General features: G+C 39.2%; 1 protein-coding gene across 1 annotated transcript in view; it reads left to right on the top strand.

Annotated features, from left to right (window-relative positions):
* Positions 1–19,752, top strand: part of rspo3 (R-spondin 3) — a 114,149-nt gene extending 94,397 nt beyond the window's left edge. The window contains exon 5 of the mRNA XM_043683857.2: positions 16,009–19,752. Within this exon, the coding sequence (XP_043539792.1) occupies positions 16,009–16,214 (206 nt within the window). The 3' untranslated portion in view covers positions 16,215–19,752. The remainder of the gene's footprint in view (positions 1–16,008) is intronic.
* Positions 19,753–20,119: the final 367 nt, after the last annotated feature.

Genomic DNA, 20,119 nt, shown 5'->3' with positions numbered 1-20,119 from the left:
ATACCCCAGTAATCCAAGAATTTAAATCCTTGCTTCTTGCACCAGTTCCCCAGCCACACGTTCAAGTCCATTATCTCCCTGTTCCTGTCCTCTCCAGCCCGAGGAACTGGAAGCAAACTCTATCTGCGATGTTCTTAATCCTGGCACCAGGAAGGCAACACACCATCCTCAAATCCCGCCTGTTGCCGCAGAAACACCTTTCAGTCCCTAAGAAAGGATGTACATGCTTTAGAGGTAGTTCAGAGATGGTTTTAAAATTGATTCCTGGAATAAGTAGGTTGTCTTATAAGAAAAAGTTGAACAGAGTGAGCTTGTTTCCACTGAACTTTGAAGAATGTGGGTGATTTGACTGAAGTGTATAAGCTCCTGAATGGTTTCGACAAACTGGATGTAAAAAAGATATTTAGTTTTATGGGTGCATCCAGAATTAAGGGGCAATTAAAAATGTTAAAATTAGGGGTCACCCTCTTAGGAGAGAGTCAAGGAGGATTTATTTTCTGTCAGAGGGCTGTGCGACCTTGGAACTCTCAGCCTCAGAAGGTAGTGAAGGTGGGCCATTGAATACTTTTAAAGCAGAGGTGAATGTTTTCTTGTTAGGTAAGTAATCAAAGGTTATCAGGTTAGATGGGAACGTGGAATTAGAAACACAAACAAATCCGTCATAATCTTATTAACTGTTGGGGCAGGCTGAAGCAATTCATTGGTCTACTTCAGCTCCTATTTTGGATTATTAATTGTTTGTAAGGGTGGAGAAGGTGGAATGATGCCTTTATGTTCTTTAATGTTTCTTCTCATTTTCATTCAATTTGTAGCGATTTGTAGTCACACGCTATTTACAAATGCACTGTCAAGTAGAATTTGAGGTGCATGTAATAGTGTTAAGTTTTTCCTAAATTTTATCTAAATGGTGATGCGAATACAGTAGAAATAGTATGATACAGCAAGCACTATTAGCTCTGTCTTTTCTTAGGAGATCAGCAAGACAGATTTGTCATAAATTTATGCATTTTAAATGAACATCATTATTTATGTCTTCAAAAGCAGGATTATTAATGCCTGCATATTTTCAGTATTTTTATTCAATATAATACAATGTGAGCCATATAAAATAAGATCCCACTTAACTCAATCACACCTGAGATCACACATTCTCTGACCCAAAAGTTTCATCTTCCCAGGTTGTTTTCCTGTGAAATACTGAACTGTGGGCCAGGATCTTAAGCAGTCATTTCTGGAAGATATTTGAAGTGTAAAGGCCATTTTTATTCTTAACTTTTTTGTGTAGTATAAAACTTACCAACTGTGAAGTATGTTGTGCCTGATGGCAGTTTGTGAGTGGAATGCAGGAATATTCTCCTACAATATTTCTAGTGTGGTAGCTAACAAGCACTTTGCAGAAAGCTTCTGATAGAATTTAATGTGTGGTCTGGCAAGGTTTTGCATTTAGTGTCCTGAGTGTTTCACAGATGGTAATCAGGAGTGCTTTTGCAGTACTTTAGTATCTGGTAGCCAATAGAAGTTAATGTCAGCTTTCAGCGGATAGTAGCTGATCATCCACCTATTATGTACACCTCATTTGATATCTCCTTCCATTTGCTTCAAGAAAAAGTAAATCACATTTATGTACAATGGGTGCAGCTTATGACATGCCTAATCTGCTACAACCTATCCTTCACCACTGCTGAAAGCAGAAGTCAGTCTGTAGTATTTTTCACAAGATATTTCATAACATTTAAGAACGTTTTGATCCTGTTAAAATTTCATGTCTGGCAAATGGCAGTGATTCATTTCTGATCAAAAACAATCTCAAATCTGTCAATTAACATCATTTTACAGCTCCTACATGACAATATTTCACACACATTGAATGATAACATTTTAAAACGGACAGTCTCTCATATTTGATGACCATTCACAAGATGTTATGGAAAACACTGGGTACCATTTAAAATCATTTCATGGATTGAAATACTAGCACAGAGAAAGGCCATTTGGCCTACTGTTCTTTAATTCTGCTAGTTCTTCCACAAGTGCTATCTTTTCCAGTTTTTGTGCCTTTTTGTATGTGCTTCCACATTTTCCTTTAAACATGTATTCAATTTCTTGTAAAATTACGTTACAGTTTCAAAACCATTTGTGGTAAACCATTCCATGCTCATAAAATGTGAAAAATATTCTTCTGCTGAAATTCCTAAGCCCCTGGTCCTTTGTCAGAAATTAGAGGAATAAAGATAACATAAAGTTAAAAATGACACAACACCAGGTTATAGTCCAACAGGTTTATTTGAAAGCACTAGCTTTCAGAGCGCTGCTCCTTCATCAGGTAGCTGTCTGGTGAAGGAACAGCGCTTCAAAAGCTAGTGCTTCCAAATAAACCTGCTGGACGATAGCCTGATGTTGTGTCATTTTTAACTTTGTCCACCCCAGTCCAACACCAGCTCCTCCACATTATGGCTAGCATAAAGGTAAACACACCAGGATGTTTAATGCCTCTTAACACATGAGGATTGAAATTATTTTTACCAATATGTATAATAAAACAAATTAATAAATGTATTGAAGTAATACATCGAGAAATATCATATGAATTGCGGATATAATTGTTACAGGTAAAATAAAGGTAGGGTAGACCATAAGTAATTTTTTCTTATCCTTTATTTAAAGTTGTTTTACTCATTCAAAGAGTGTGAACATTGCTGGAAATACCAACATTTATTGCCCATCTCTGTTTGCCTCTGAGAGGTGGGGGTGACACAACAGCCACATTATTTATAATACAGAATTATAGACCGGTTGTAATGTAGAAGGAGGCCATTGAGCTGGTCACATTTGGGCTAGTTCCTGTAAAAAACTCAGCTGCTTCCATTCTCTTACCTTTTTATCAAGTCCTCCTAATATTTTCTCTTATGGTAATTATCCAGTTGTCTTATAAAAGCTATGATAAAAGCTGCTCCCACCTCACTTCCAGACAGTGAGTCCAGAATCTAACTTCTTTCTGCTTGGAAAGCTTTTTCCTTTTGTCATCTCTTTTTTTCTTGCCAGTTAGTTTAACTTGATGAACCCAATTCTTGACGCATCTGCCAACTGGAACATTTTCTCCTGATTTATACTCTTTTAGACTCCAGTGATTTTGAATATCTTTCTCAAAGCTTTCAACCTTATCTTCACTGAGGAGACAACCCCAACATTATCAAACCATCCACACAACTGAAGGCTCTCATCTCAAGTTGCTATACTCACAAAGAATTTCTGTATCCACCCCTTCAGCTGGCAGCAAGTTCCAGGGCAGCAGCTTCAGAAGTGTTGAGGATGGCAACCCGCCCTGAAAGTGCATCTCTCTTAGAATTGAATTTGAATAGACCAATTCCTTTTATTTATATTTAGGAATTTTACTGTGGCAAATGGAATTCATGCTCCAAATGCCTCACATCTGTTGTTCCCGTCTTCTACATTGACATAAACTGCTTCGGTATCTGGGAAGCTGTCATTGGTACTTAACTCATTTAATCATCAGCAAATATCTGCATCTCTGACTTCATTATGGAGTCATTATGGAGTTCATTGATAATGGGCTGAAGAAGTTGGTATTCGGTTTACCCGGATGAACTTTTGCAATGCCAACTGGGGAGTGAAATGATTGGCTTTCGACAACCACAACAACCATCCTTTGCTATGGTTCATGCTAGGAGAGAGTGTCCCCTGTGATTCCCAAATACTTCACTTCTCTTAGAGCTCCTTGGTGCCAAATGCTTCTTTGAAGTTAAGGGCAGTCACTTTTACCACACTTCCTGAATTCAGCTTTTACGTTTATGTTCATAGAACATAGAACATAGAACATAGAAGAATACAGCGCAGTACAGGCCCTTTGGCCCTCGATGTTGCACCGATCCAAGCCCACCTAACCTATACTAACCCACTATCCTCCATATACCTATCCAATGCCCGCTTAAATGCCCATAAAGAGGGAGAGTCCACCACTGCTACTGGCAGGGCATTCCATGAACTTACGACTTGCTGAGTGAAGAACCTACCCCTAACTTCAGTCCTATATCTACCCCCCCTTAATTTAAAGCTATGCCCCCTTGTAATACCCGACTCCATACGCGGGAAAAGGTTCACACTGTCAACCCTATCTAACCCCCTAATCATCTTGTACACCTCAATCAAGTCACCCCTAAACCTTCTTTTCTCTAATGAAAACAGCCCCAAGTGTCTCAGTCTTTCCTCATACGATCTTCCTTCCATACCAGGCAACATCCTGGTAAACCTCCTCTGCACCCGTTCCAGTGCCTCCACATCCTTCCTATAGTATGGCGACCAAAACTGCACACAATATTCCAGATGCGGCCGCACCAGAGTCTTATACAACTGCATCATGACCTCAGGACTCCGGAACTCAATTCCTCTACCAATAAAAGCCAGTACGCCATATGCCTTCCTCACCGCACTATTTACCTGGGTGGCAACTTTCAGAGATCTGTGTACATGGACACCAAGATCCCTCTGCTCATCCACACTACCAAGTATCCGACCATTAGCCCAGTACCCCATCTTTTTGTTATTCTTCCCAAAGTGAATCACCTCACACTTAGCTACATTGAATTCCATTTGCCACCTTTCTGCCCAGCTCTGCAGCTTCTCTATATCCTGCTGTAACCTGCCACATCCTGCCTCACTGTCAACAACTCCTCCGACTTTCGTATCATCCGCAAACTTGCTCACCCAACCTTCTAACCCCTCTTCCAGGTCATTTATAAAAATGACAAACAGCAATGGTCCCAAAACAGATCCTTGCGGAACACCGCTAGTGACAGCACTCCATGAAGAAACTTTGCCATCAACTACTACCCTCTGTCTTCTTCCATCCAGCCAATTCCTAATCCAAACCTCCAACTCACCCTCAATGCCATATCTCCGTATTTTCTGCAGTAGCCTACCATGGGGAACCTTATCAAACGCCTTACTAAAATCCATATATACCACATCTACCGCTTTCCCCTCATCAACCTCCTTCGTCACCTTTTCAAAGAATTCAATAAGGTTTGTGAGGCACGACCTGCCCTTCACAAAACCATGCTGACTATCCTTGATCACATTATTCCTATCCAGATGTGCATAAATCCTATCCCTTACAATTCTCTCTAAGACTTTGCCCACAACAGAAGTGAGACTCACCGGCCTATAGTTACTAGGGTTATCCCTACTCCCCTTTTTGAACAAGGGAACCACATTTGCTATCCTCCAGTCTTCTGGCACTACTCCTATAGACAAAGAGGACATAAAAATCAAGGCTAATGGCTCTGCAATCTCCTCCCTTGCTTCCCAGAGAATCCTAGGATAAATGCCATCAGGCCCAGGGGACTTATCTATTTTCACCTTTTCCAGGATTTCCAACACCTCTTCTCTACATACCTCAAAGCCATCCATTCTACTTATTTGTGACTCAGTATTCACATCGACGACAATGCCCTGTTCCTGAGTAAATACTGAAGAAAAGTATTCATTCAGTGTCTCCCCAATCTCTTCCGCCTCCACACGCAACTTCCCACTACTATCCTTGACTGGACCTATTCCTACCCTAGTCATTCTTTTATTCCTAACATACCTATAGAAAGCCTTAGGGTTTTCCCTAATCCTACCGACTAAGTACCTTTCATGTCCCCTCCTTGCTGCTCTTAGCTCTCTCTTCAGGTCCTTCCTGGCTACCCTATAACTCTCAATCGCCCCAATTGAACCTTCACGTCTCATCTTTACATAGGCCGCCCTCTTCCATTTAACAAGGGATTCCAATTCCTTATTAAACCACGGCTCCCTCGCACGACCCTTTCCTCCTTGCCTGACAGGTACATAATTATCAAGGACACTCAATAGTTGCTCCTTGAACAAGCTCCACATATCATTTACACTCTTGCCTTGGAGTCTACTTTTCCAAGCCACACGTCCTAAGCCATGCCTCACCGCATCATAATTTCCCTGACCCCAGCTATAACTCTTGCCCTGTAGTACACACTTATCCCTCTCCATCACGAGAGTAAAAATCACCGAATTATGGTCACTATCCCCAAAGTGCTCACCTACCTCTAATTCTAACACCTGGCCTGGTTCGTTACCCAGAACCAAATCCAGTATGGCCTCACCTCTTGTTGGCCTGTCTACATATTGTATCAGGAAACTCTCCTGCACACATTGAACAAACACTGACCCATCTAACGAACTTGAGCTATAGCTTTCCCAATCAATATCAGGAAAGTTAAAGTCCCCCATAACAACCACCCTATTACTGTCACTCATCTCCTGAATCACCTTTCCTATCCTTTCTTCAATGATTCTAGGACTATTAGGAGGCCTGTAAAAGACTCCTAACAGGGTGACCTCACCTTTCCTATTCCTAACCTCAGCCCAAACTACCTCAGATGGCAAGTCCTCATCCATCGTCCTTTCCACCACAGTAATACTATCTTTGACAAGCAATGCCACACCTCCCCCTCTTTTACCCCCACCTCTGACCCTACTAAAACATTTAAATCCTGGAACCTGCAACAGCCAATCCTGTCCCTGTTCTAGCCATGTCTCCGTAATAGCCACAACATCGAAGTCCCAGGTACCAACCCACGCTGCAAGTTCACCTACCTTATTTTGTATACTTCTTGCATTGAAGTATACACACTTCAAGCCACTTTCCTGTTTACAGGCACCCTCCTTTGAAATTGATGCCATGTTCCTAACCTCCCTACACTCCAGGCCCTGCACCCTGAAGCTACAATCTGGGTTCCCATGCCCCTGCAGAGTTAGTTTAAACCCCCCCCAAGAGCACTAGCAAACCTCCCCCCAAGGATACTGGTGCCCCTCAGGTTCAGGTGTAGACCATCCTGTTTATAGAGGTCCCACCATCCCCAGAAAGAACCCCAGTTATCCAAAAACCGGAATCCCTCCCTCCTGCACCATCCCTGTAGCCACGCATTTAAGTGTTCTCTTTCCCTATTCCTCGAATCTCTATCACGTGGCACGGGTAACAAACCAGAGACAACAACTCTGTTCGTTCTAACTCTGAGCTTCCAACCTAGCTCCCTGAAAGCCTGTCTAACATCCTCGGCACTCCTCCTACCTATGTCGTTGGTGACAATATGTACCACGACTTCGGGCTGCTCCCCCTTCCCCTCCAGGACCCGGAAAACACGATCAGAGACATCACGTACCCTTGCACCTGGGAGGCAACATACCAAATGTGAGTCTCTCTCGTTCCCACAAAACCGCCTATCTGTGCCCCGAACTATCGAGTCCCCAATTACTACTGCTCTGCTCTTCTTCACCCTTCCCTTCTGAGTAACGGGGACAGGCTCCGTACCAGAGACCTGAGCCCCGTTACTTACCCCTGGTAAGTCATCCCCCCCACAAGTATCCAAAACGGTATACTTGTTCTTGAGGGGAACGGCCGCAGGGGGTCCCTGCACTGGCTGCTTCCTCCCAGTCCCCCTCACTGTCACCCATCTATCTGCCATCTTTGGAGTTACTACTTCCCTATAACTCTGATCTATGACCCCCTCTGCCTCCCGAATGATCCGAAGTTCATCCAACTCCAGCTCCAGTTCCCTAACACGGTCTTGGAGGAGCTGGAGATGGGTGCACTTCCTGCAAGTGTAATTGGCAGGGACGTTCAGGCCATGAATGACATACAGTTTGAGAATGAGTGGCCCTGGTGGAACTCAAAGTGAGAATCGATTAAGAATCTATTGATGAATGTGTGCGCTTGATAACACTGTCTCCAGCATCTTCCTTTGCTTTGCTGATAATCGAGAGCAGTGATATTGACCAGATCAAGCTTGTCTTGCGTTTTGTGCACAGGATATGGTCAGCACATTGTCAAGTAGATGCCAGTGTTATAATGATTACTATAACAATATGGAACAGCATGGCTAGAGGCAAGGTTAGTTCTGGAGCACAAATCTTCAATACTATTTCCAAAACATTGCCAGGGTCCACAACTTTTGCAGTATCCAGAAGTTTGTAGTTTCTTAAATCACATTTTACTGGCATCTGTGATTCTGGAGACCTTAGGTGGAAGATGAGATCGATGCAAATGAGATAGATGCAAAGCCTGTTCTTTTATACTAATGTGTTGCACTCCCCTGTCATTGGGAATGGGGCTACCTTTGGTACTTCCTCCTCCTCTTAGTTACTTAATTGTCAACAGAATGTGGCAGGATCCTGTTGTGGCAGAATAACAAAAGCTTGGATGTCAGAACTTGTAGGTTTGCTTTATCTAGTGAATGTTCCTCTTACATATGCGTATGTAGTCCTGTTTTCTAGCTTCATATTTTTAGGTATGAAAGGTATTTATTTTGACTTGTCCTCTTCACTGTTCACTGAACCAGGTTGGTCTTTAGGCCTGATGATATTGATAGAGTAGGGGATGTTCCAGGCCATGAGGTTACAGCTGTGGTTGAACACAATTCTCCTGCTGCTAATGGTCACAGCATCTCATAGGTTGCTAGTTTTGAGCTGCTGGATTTGATTTGAATCAATTTGACTCTGCATGATGACAGTCCTGCACAACATGATATGTTTGCTGTAATGACAGACTTTGCCAATGATACAGGACATACAAAGCCAGTGACAGGCCAGACACAGGGATAGAGATGGAGAAGTATAGGACACTGGTAGAAAGGTATGATTCGATGAGTACAATTATGCTAGGTTGTTGTTTGATAAATCTGATATTATTAAAGAGGAATTTGCAAGATTGACTGGAAAGAGTATTCCTTTCTCAAATCTAATGTTTTGGACAATATTGGTTTGATCAGCTATTATTATTCATTATTGACTTTTTATTGCTGTTTGATAAAACTGAGAACTTTGCTGGAGTAGTTCCAAAACACATTTAAGAGTCAACTTTATTAATGTAGATCTGGAGTCACATATATGCCAGACCATTTTTGAGTGGCAGATTTCTTTCCCAAGAGACCCGATGGGTTTTCACAATAAATATGATTACTGACACTAATCTTTTATGTACAAAAATTGAGAAATTGACAGGTCTGGCAGCATCTTTGGAGAGAAAGCAGAGTCCAGTGTCCCTTCTTCAGAACTCAGTGTTTTACATGATTTCTTTATTTCTTGACTTCAACAAAATATGAAACATGAATGTCACATTGTAAAAGTCGAGGCTGCAGAAAATGTTCTACCTCCTCAGGATTTTCTGCAGTCCTCACTTTCGCCTCGTTCAGTTTCCATGGCAGGCATTTGTCACTTTTATTTCAACCTGATGCAATTAGTTTGTTTTTCACTAAAATCTAAAATAAAACATAGCAATCTTACTGAGAACTATTTATGATTAAGTCTTTCAAATGCTGTCATCTCAGTTCAGCCGTCATCTGCATAAATATGTCTTTTATTTGAATAGTAGGTATAGAGATCATTGTGTTTTAAATGCCCTTTGAGAGTGACAAGACATTGGTAATTAGAGAGCTGAGCTGGCAGCCATCCACTCATAAAATGTAAAGACTTGGTGGCTTTCTAAACACTCAAGTGAAGTGAGTTATGACTGTGGGCCAGAACAAATTTCCTCGTATTGCAAGTGCGCTATCTAGTGGAGGCCATAGAAACTGGAGATATAAGCAAATTCACCTTATCTATGCCCTCCATGATTTTATAAACTTCAATAAGTTCACCCCTCAGCCTCGTATTCTCCAGTGAAAAAGTCCCAGTCTTTCCAGTCAAGTTTTATGTCACAAACTCTTCAGACCCTGGCAACATCCTGGTAACTCTTTTCCAAACCCTGTCCAGTTTAACAATATCCTTTCTATAATGGCAACATGAACTGCACACAGTACTCCGGAAGAGGTCTCACCAATATCCTGTACAAGCTCAACACAACATCCCAACTCCTATACTTAAAGGTCTGAGCAATGAAGGCAAGTCATCTCAATGCCCTCTTAACCACCCTGTCTAACTGTGACTCAAATGTCAAAGAATTATGTCGCTGAACTCCAAGGTCTCTCTGCTCTACAACACTCCCTAGGGCCCTATCATTAATTGGATGGGACCTGTCCTTGTTTGTATCACCAAAATGCAATACCTCACATTTATCCAAATTCAACTCCATCTGCAAATCCTCAGTACATTGACCCAATTGATCAAGGTGTCTTTGTAATCTTAAATAACCTCCTTCACTGTCCATTACACCACCAGTTTTGGTGTCATCTGGAAACTTACTCACCATGCCACCAATATTCTCATTCAAATCATAAATGATAAAAAAAAGCGGATCTAGAATCGATCCCCGTGAAACAGCGCTGGTCACAGACCTCTAGTGTGAAAAACAACCTGCCACCACCACCCTCTGTCTCCAAATATAAAGCCAATTTTGTAGCCATTTGACAAGTTCATCCTAAATCCCATGTGATCTACCTTTACTAATTAGTCTACCATGCAGAACTCCCTTTTCCTTCCAATAGTATTATAATACTTCAAGTGACCAGGAAGGTCAGAGTCATTTGAATCATTGTATGTCAATTGAACATACATCAGAGAAAATTATTTTTTGAAATTCTAATCTACCCAGTTTCAGCTGCAGACTTAGAGTAGACTGCCTTAAAGGTGGGGGTAGGCGATGGCCGAGTGTTATTTTCGCTAAACTATTAATCCAGACAACCAGGTTAGTGGTCTGGAGAAAGTAGGAGCAAATTACCGCAGATGCTGGAATCTGAATTGAAAACAATAAGTACTGGAGATCACAGTGGGTCAGACAGCATCTACGGAGAGAAAGCAATCTAATGTTTTGAGTCTCAATGACTCTTCATCAGAGTTAAAGTGAAGTATGGAGGGGGCAGCATTTATGTGATAGTAGTGGCGGGGGGAGGATGTTAAAGGGCTGAGAGAGAAAAGATGTTGATAGTTCAGATTAAGTGATTGGGGACCTGGGTTTGAATCCTGCCATGGCAGATGGTTGAATTTGAATTCAATGAAAATCTGGAATTAAGAGTCTAATGATGACCATGGAATAATTATTGATTATTTGAAGAAACATATTCACCAATGGCATGACCTGGTCTGACCTGTGACTTCAAACCCATAGCAATGTGATTTACTCTTAACTATCCTCTGGGCAATTAGAGATGGGCCATAAATACTGGCCGAGCTATTGACGCCCACATCCTGTGAATGAATAGAATAAAAAGTACTGTTCAGTCATCATATTTCTCTGACAAATTTCTTTAATCAAACTAAGTGGGGCAATTTTCTGCAAGTAACAATTAATTGAATTGTGCCCCCGCTCCAGTCATTAGGAAGCTGACTAGCCAAACTAACCAAGTTTTAAAAAGGTCACTCACTCTGTGGTGATGCATGATACTGGTGGCCTTACCAAACAGAGAGTGGGAGTTCCATTCCTCAGTGAAAGGAAGTCCTGCCCTCAAGAACTATTAGTCAGTTTGATTGGCTGGCATTGCCAGCAGTCTCAGCAGAACCACAACTTAATCAACAGCAATTACCCAGTCCCCAGAAAGAAGAACAATGGATCCTGGGCAAACACTAGCCCCAGGCTTTTACGGTGGGAAGGGTTTGGGTATTCTAGGTAAGGGAGCAAAGAGGGTGTGGGACTGGATGTGGGGGGTGTGGGGAGGGTGAAGGTTGTGGAGGCCAGCAGGTAGATTTGGGGATACCATCTTGAGTATTTTGTGAGGGAGTACCAATGAAGCTTACAGAGCAATAGCCCCACTTCCCAAAGAGATATATCCCCCTCCTTCCTTTCCAGATGATGAAAGTCCAGATTCACCACTCTTATCAATTTGCCCATGCCAACTGCTGTATGGTCAACATAAAGCTAATTCAGCTCAACTGGCTCTTTAATAGGGTCAATTGACCACTAATATCTTTTTTTTTCCAAAATGATGGGTAGACTGGTGATTTTGTTTCCTGCCCATTTACTATATTATGGAAACTAGGTCAGGGTGGGCAAGAAAGCAGTGGGTTAGCAATTCACCAGGGTTAATATGCCGTACCATAAACCTGGCCACTGAGGAGCCATAAAAATCAAGCCAGAACCTGCATCAAGAAATAGAGGTAGGCTCACATCATTGCACAAGGTATATTTAGAGAAAGCTTATGTGCAGTGAGAGTATTCAAGCAACACTGCCTGCCTCATTTTTAGACTCATATTAGTTGGGGATCAGGTGGCTGCTACACATTGGTTCCTTGTTTCTTTTTCTTGACTAACACTATACCAAAATAAATGGCCATAAAATCTAAGAGTCACAGGCCAGTCAGCCCAATGAGTCTGCTCCACCACTCAATGAGATCAAGGTTGATCTGATAATCCTCATAAGACAATTGTTCCATACCTAGGATCAATTTAATGGACCTTCTCCAGACTATCTCCAATGCCACTATATCTTTCCTTTGACAAAGGGACCAAAACGGTTCTCAGTATTCTAGGTATTTTCTGATTAGTCTTTTATATAGTTCTAGCAAAACTTCCCATTTTCTTTGCATGTTATTCCCTTGGAAATAAAAGCCAACATTCCATTTCCTTCCTTACTACCTGCTGAATTTGGATGCTAGCTTTTTGTTGTATTTTATGCACACGATCCCCAGACTTACATTGCAACTTTCTGTAGTTTCTCTGTTTAAATAATATTCAGCTGTACTATTCCTCCTGCCATAGTGCATAACCTCACATGTTATCAAATCTGCTAAGTTATGGTCACTCAATTAACCAGTCTACAACCCTTTGTAGATTCTTTGTGTCATCCTCACCGCTTGCTTTTCACCTATTTACGCTTAGTCCTCAAACTTGGCAAAAGTACTTTCACTTCATTCATCCAGATCTTAAAAATATATTGCAAACAATTGTGTTGTCACAGCTGATCATTCTGACACTCCACCAGTTGGAGTTTGCCATCATGAAAATGTTGATTCTATTCCAACTTTCTGTCTTCTATTATTTAGCCACTCACATATCTATTCTAATATACTAATCCCAACAACTTGGGTCTTTGTCTTATTAAGCGGCCTTACATGCAGTATCTTACTTAAAACCATTCAGAAATTCAAATATATTACATCTTCTTGGTCTCCTTTATTTATCCTGCTTGTTACCTCCTCAAGGAATTCTAACAAATTTGTCAGCTTGACTTCATGTTCATGAAACCAATCTGACTGCTTGATTAATGCGCTGCCATTACGTTTGGTCCTAACGTTTTCTCAATAACGAACACTGAGCTGACTGGCCTACAGTTACTCTTTATTGTCCCATTTCCTTTTTTAATAATGTTGTTACAGTGGAAGTATTCCAATCGTCTGGGACTTTTCTATAATTTAAAAGTTATTGCAAGATTACTCGTGTATCCATTATCTCTGTAGCTACTTCCTTTAATATCCTATGATGCAGGCCCAGGGGACCTATCGGCCTTTGGGTTGCCTGCTAATTTTCAGCTAGTGATAATTATTGCACCATTTCCTCTTCCCTTGTTCTGCCTTGATTGTTTAGTATTTTTGTGATGCTATTAGTATTGTCTACCATGAAAATTGATGCAAATAGTTTATTTAACTCTGCTGTCCATTTTCTGTTTTCCCCATTATTATTTTCCTAACCTCATTTTCTAAGGGTGTTATGTTCACTTTCGCTTGGCTTTTCCTTTTATATATTTAGAGAAGGTCTTGTTGTTCGCTTTGAAATGATTTGTTAGGTTTACCCTCCAAGTTCATTTTCCTCTTTATTATTATTTTTAAACTACTTTTATTGGTTTTCAAACCTTTCCTACTTCTTTTGTTTGCAACTAATCTTTGCACAATGTATGTTTACTTTCTTTCAATTTGATGTTATCTTTAACTTTCTTTGTTAACCGCAGTTGGCTTAACCTCCGCCCCCCCCTCCTAAAATATCTCACTGGAATATATCTTTGTTGTGAGTGAAAGAATATTTTCTTCAACAATAGCCATTCTTCCTTAACCATCTGATCTGCTGAGCTCTTTCTAGTCCTCTGTAGTTTTCCTGATGCCCACAATCTGACCACACCTGAATGATGTCCAGTTATGTAAATACATCTCTGACTTACATCCCGGTCTCCTGCAGTGGCATCAGATACAGCTTAAAAGCAAAATCCCAGCATGACTAATTCTAGAGACACTTTTTCAATGTTACTTATCTCAAAGGATGAGTCAGTTTTAACAAAACAGGATGTGTGAGGAAAATGACAAAACCAGAAATTGCTGGGTAAACTCAGCAGGTCTGGCAGAACCTGTGGGAAGAAAGCACAGTTAACGTTTCAGACACAGAATAATAACACTGCTTTCTCCTACAGATGCTGCCAGACCTGCTGAGTTTGCCAGCAATTTCTGTTGTTATCTCAGATCTCCAGCATTTGCAGTTCTTTGTTTTATTGTATTGTGTGAGAAAAGAGATTTTCATAATGGAATTGTCCCCTTCTGTGAACTATGGTGAGCACAAAAATGAATGAAATGGAGTGAAAAATGTTTTGAAGAGAGGTGTAGACCTGGATTCCTAAAAGCGTACTCAAATATTAGGTGCACTGAAATGATACTCTTACTGTATAACCAGCAGTGTTGAGTTCATTATGGCTACTATACTTTTGCAAATCTTCCACAAAGAACTATCCACAACTGTAGCTCCCTGAAAGTAAATGTTAAGCCTTATGCTCAAGAAACAATATGGAATCTATACAGGAGTTGAAAGCTGTTTCACAGTGACTGTTGCAGAGATAGAGTTTGATTGAGTAGTCAGAATGAAAATGGATAAAAAAAGACGAAGGCAGCAAGCATTCCCCAGCTGATAAGATTCCAATGGAGGACAAAGACATATCGGTTAGGACAAAAAATTCTCTTCCTTTATCTTGACTGCTCTAAATAGTTTGAAATGTACTATAAGTCAGAAGTGCAATGATCTCAGGGTCCTTTTATCATCAATGACTAAGAAACGCTGAAATGCATCCGAGGGCCTCAGGATGTGTCATTCATTGTGTTTAACTTTTTTTTCTACCTTTTTTGTAGTGCAGCTGTGAAATGTAATATCATCATTATAAGAGAATGTCAAACAATATTTCAGTGGCTATGTCTGAGTTTCAAGTCTTGTTGATTACTCATCGAGGTATTTGGGTTCTTTCTCCATGAGATGTGGGTCTATTTTCAACCTTTGTTTCAAAATTATCTGACAGCTGTTCATCAGAGTTGCTTTGGACTCTGAAACTTGTGGTATATTTATAAACAATTGTTTCACCATTCAAATAACATTTTGTATCCTTCTTATGTGCCACTTCTTTGACGAAAAAGAGAAGGGGGCATTTCATTAATATTCAGTCCCCTGCATATTTCCCAGTCACAAATGGACATGAAGAGGAGGCAATCTAGTCTAAATCAATGCTCACTATAACCCAGTCACTGGAAGATACATCCGTTATATAAGAACAACTGCAGAACAGGGTGTATGATACGTTTTCAAGTGGAAGCTTCCAAAAATAGTATTTATTGCCTATATGTTAAGGTAACTGATATCCTGCCCTCAAAACAGTCCTGATAAAAAATTGTTATCCTGAAAAGTTTTCTCTTTCTCTTCTCATAGACACTGTGAGACATATTGAGTACTCACTGCATGTTCTTTGCTTTTCTTAATGTTCTGGTGGATGGTGGCTATCTTGAAAAATCAACAGTTTCTCTATTGCATCAGATTCTTCATGATCTGCTGAATATTTCCAGCATTTTCACTTTTATTTGATTATAGTTTTCATTTATCTGCAACATTTTGTTTTAAGATTACTAATGTAGGATTAATACTAAATGGGGATACTCTCAAATTTTACTAGCTTTGCTTTCCTTAATCCTTCTTGGGATTACTAAAGTACGTTGAGTAACATTCATGATAAAGCAGGTGCTTTGTGGTCTGATGAAGAAATAAATTTGATAAATATAACTTAACATTTCTCATTCTTTGTTTATTTTTGTGTCATAAACATTAAGTTGGTTTATTGGTAATTAATATGTGCTCTTTAATTTTAGGAAATAAGGGCAATGACAAGAGGAATAAATCGAGAAAAGAAGGCAGAAAAGAAGCAATGTCTGGAAAACAAGCTAAAAATAGTAATAGGGGCAAAGAAAATAAAAACACCAGAGAAGAACGTGTAAGGAAAGAAAAATCTGGAAACAAGAAACGAAGAGGGCAGAATAAGAAACTGATACCCACAACAGTGAGCACTGTTCACTAAAATCCTCACTTGGTTGCTGAGATTTCTGATGCTGCTATGTATTAACGAGCTAACCTATAGAGGTGCACTGTATAATGGATCCAGTGCTGGGTTCCTACTTCTAATCCTTACTCCTGACCTTTGCAGAGACTGCTAATCATTTCAAGGACTACAGTTGAAACTGAAAGTGTAGATATGCCTAAGTTTATCCAACATTAGACATGATTAATCCCTGCCCAACCGAGTAAATTAGAACTCCAGATGGTTAGCGCAAGTATCATGATTAGCCCTTTAAGGGTTAACAAAAAAGAGCCAAATACGCTGAGAAAACCGATTCCATTTTAAGGGAAGGAAATCTTCAGCCTCAGTGCTGGAGATTCCTCATCAAATGTGATATGCATTTGTGCATGTTCTGATTTCTGTATAAATTGACAATAGAATCTTTTTTTTCTTTTTTCTCATAATTATTAACAGATTGCTGCCTTGTAATATAGAGGAATGTAATAAATGTCATTTGAAGCCTGGAGAACCAACTGTTAACATTCTTTTTAAAATATTGTTTTTAAGTTTCCGTTTATGACCTCTGTAAGAAACAGTGCACACACTTGAGCTAGTGTCATTGTTGTCAACAGATGCCACTAAACTGCTTAAAAGCACCTGTATTTCAAATAAAAAATATATTTCCTTTACTGAATTCTCAGAGTATGTTTATGACATGAATATTCTTCCATATGTAGCATTATGGTATGTAGTTGGAAGATTATTACCATTTATGTAGTAGTTTATTGCATATAGGTTTGGAAGCATTTTGATTGGCTGGAATGATATAAAGACCTGCACCACAATGTGGCTCTTTAATTTGACACACATTCATGACAAGAATCCAGAATGGTTAAATAGAACCATCTACTTGTCGCTGGCATTATAGGTGGGCTTGTTTCATTTTTCCTGCTTAATTTACTGATGCTGATCAGTTTTTCTCTGAACGATTAGTAGGAAAAATAAATATCACAGATTAAAATAAAGACGTAAATTCAATGTTTCAAAAAATTCACATAACTAGCTGCACTTATTTATTTCTGAGTTGAAATAACATTGCAATAAAACTAAAATCTTCAGATATGAGCAAGAAATTATTTTGTACGTTGCTTTAAATGAAGCCATTTTAACAGCCAACAGAAACATTATTTATCAACCTACAAATATATTTATCACCAATACCACAGTACAATTTCATGCTTATCATAATTCTCATTCTTTGGTGTGCTGGAGAAAAAAAGAATTAGAGGATTGCAACTTATATTAATTACACGTGCAGTCAATAAGGCTTTGTGAGGGAAGACAGATTTCTGAGAAATCAACTAGGTTAACAAGTCTTTTCATTGCTGATGATCAAACCCAACACAAAATCTGACCAAGAATTGTTTTTTTTAAATCTTGGATTTTAACTGTAGATCTAGTAAAAATGAGAATAAATTCTTTCAAATGGTTGTGTAGTTGTGCAAATGAGTTATGTTGAAAGAAATCCTGAAACCATGCTCATTACTAACATAAAAGGTACCATAAATGTCCATGTTCAACTGATCTACTGAGGTGAGGCTGTTAATTTCCTTATCTGCGTTCACCTTTTTGGTCTAATACAGATCAAAATAGTCAGAAATAGGCAACATAGATGATTCCTAACCCCAGGACTATTCCTGGAGATAGCTGCTTAGTGATGAATAAATTCTTGACTAACTCACTTTTCTTCTTGTTTTTGAGATTTTTAAATTTTCCCTTCTCACCTCCTAAAGGCACTAATGTGGTACAGAATGGAAACATCTTGATTGTATATGTATTATATGTCTGTTTTTCATATCTCAGGCTGAATGGTGAGCCACAGCAGCTGATGCAATTCTACAAGAAAAACAGCTAAGCTTGATCCTTATGTTATCAAATATTCGAATTATATCCCAGCAAGAGTTACCAAAGTGCAACTGTGAAAATGGGCTGTGGCTAACTTTTCTCTTCCCCTGGATTTTTGAGGTAAAAACAAGTAGAGATGTAGATCCATCTGAGTTCAGCTAGATCAGATTGTACCTGAGATGCCCAAAAACTTGAAGGCTCAGTTCCACATTGACCATTTAATGTGCCAAATTGCTTGATTACTCGATTAACAGCATGATTAATATGTTATTACATCCTTCTACATTATGGCTACCAATGTTGTCACATATTATAATCTTATTAAGTATAAGCTTATGTTTTTATTTTCATATTTTTGTTTCCTCAAATCTTTGAATAAATATGTGCTTTTCTTTATAAAGAGGCTTATCTATTTTAACTATTTAAGCCTCCTTTTTGACATTAACATTCGATTTCTATTTGGGACTCATTTGTATGATTCCCAGTGCAGTGTTTAATAAGCATGATCTTGATTAAGCATTTCTGATAAGCTTTTTTTCTTGTGAAATAGAAGAGCCGGAAAAAAAATGTATATTTTCATCACTCAAAAATCAAGATAAAATGATACAATTGTGTTTTGATGTGATTTATGTTATTTATTTCAACATTTGCTTATAAATAAAGGAAAGTCTCTTGGATAATTTTTCAAGACATATCTTTAAAAAAATTCAATTTTCAAGTAAGTTTTATTTCTCTGCTAATTTCCTTAACACGTTCTCAAATTAATGTTAATGTAATTTCTCATGTTCAATTTATTCTGTGATTTCCACCTGGAAAAATACTCAATTTAATGGCTCACTTTAATTAACTCTGATTATATGTCAATCTATTCAATCTGTAAGACTTTTCAACATCACTACCAAAATCATTTGTGAACTTTTTATTAATCGCTGCTGTTTTGCCAGTCCTACAATAGTTCCAGAGGATAGTTCCACAAACTTTCTCTTTGAAAGAAAACTACTTTTACCAAGAGACTTAAGAACAGCTACCAACAGATTTAAGAACAGCTTCTTCCACTTTGTTATCAGACTTATGAACGACCTCTTACATATTAGAGTTGATCTTTCTTTGCACTTACTGTTGTAGCTAGCTATAACACTATATTCTGCATTCTGTCCTATTACCCTGATGTACTTAGGTAATACTTAGGTAATACACTTATCTCAGCACGTGACAATAATAAATCCAATCAAGTCATCAAAATTTGTATTTAAATAGTACCTTATATTGGAATAGAAGTCCCAACATGCTTCAGAAAAAGACTCATAGTAAAATTTAATATTTAGAAACCTAAGGAGATATTAGAGCAGGCGACTGAAATTGTCATAAAGAGCAAGAGTGTATGAAGCAACATACATGGATGGGAAAGAGTTGAAGAAGGGTAGGAAGTCTAGATTTGGACCATGGCCCCTGAAGTTCCAGCCAATGCAGATGAATTCCATAGTGCAGCAATTAACACTTAGGATGATTAAGAGGCTAGAAATGAAAAGCACAAATATCTCATGAACTGTGTAAGTGGAAAATGAATTCCCTGTATTATTGTAACGTAGGTATGCATATTAAGAAATATTTTATACTTCTGGTATTTGTTAAATATTAAAATGTATATCTAATATTTCACTGTTTGAAGCATATAATTTAAAGGATGGAACATAACACCCATCAACACTGGTAAAACTTGGATCTGTCAGGCAATGGCAGCAGAAAATCTGCTAGGAAGAAGTGACGACTGCAGATGCTAGAGATCAGAGTCAAGAGTGTGGTGCTGGAAAAGCACAGCAGGTCAGGCAGCACCTGAGGAGCAGAGGAATCACATTTCAGGCAAAAGCCCTTCATTAGGAATTTCTGATGAAGGTCTTTTGCCCGAAACGTCAATTCTCCTGCTCCTCAGATGCTGCTTGGCCTGCTGTGTTTTTTCAGCACAACACTCTTGAGCAGAAAATCTGTATCTAGGCCTTTATTATAAAGGGAATTGAGTGTAA

Source organism: Chiloscyllium plagiosum, unplaced genomic scaffold, assembly GCF_037043375.1.
Source record: "Chiloscyllium plagiosum isolate Xiang-an unplaced genomic scaffold, Cpla_swu_hap1 HiC_scaffold_3, whole genome shotgun sequence".
In the NCBI taxonomy this organism is placed as follows: Eukaryota; Metazoa; Chordata; class Chondrichthyes; order Orectolobiformes; family Hemiscylliidae; genus Chiloscyllium; species Chiloscyllium plagiosum.
The sequence above is the reverse complement of the archived record's forward strand: the minus strand, read 5'-3'. Positions and strand labels throughout refer to the sequence as shown.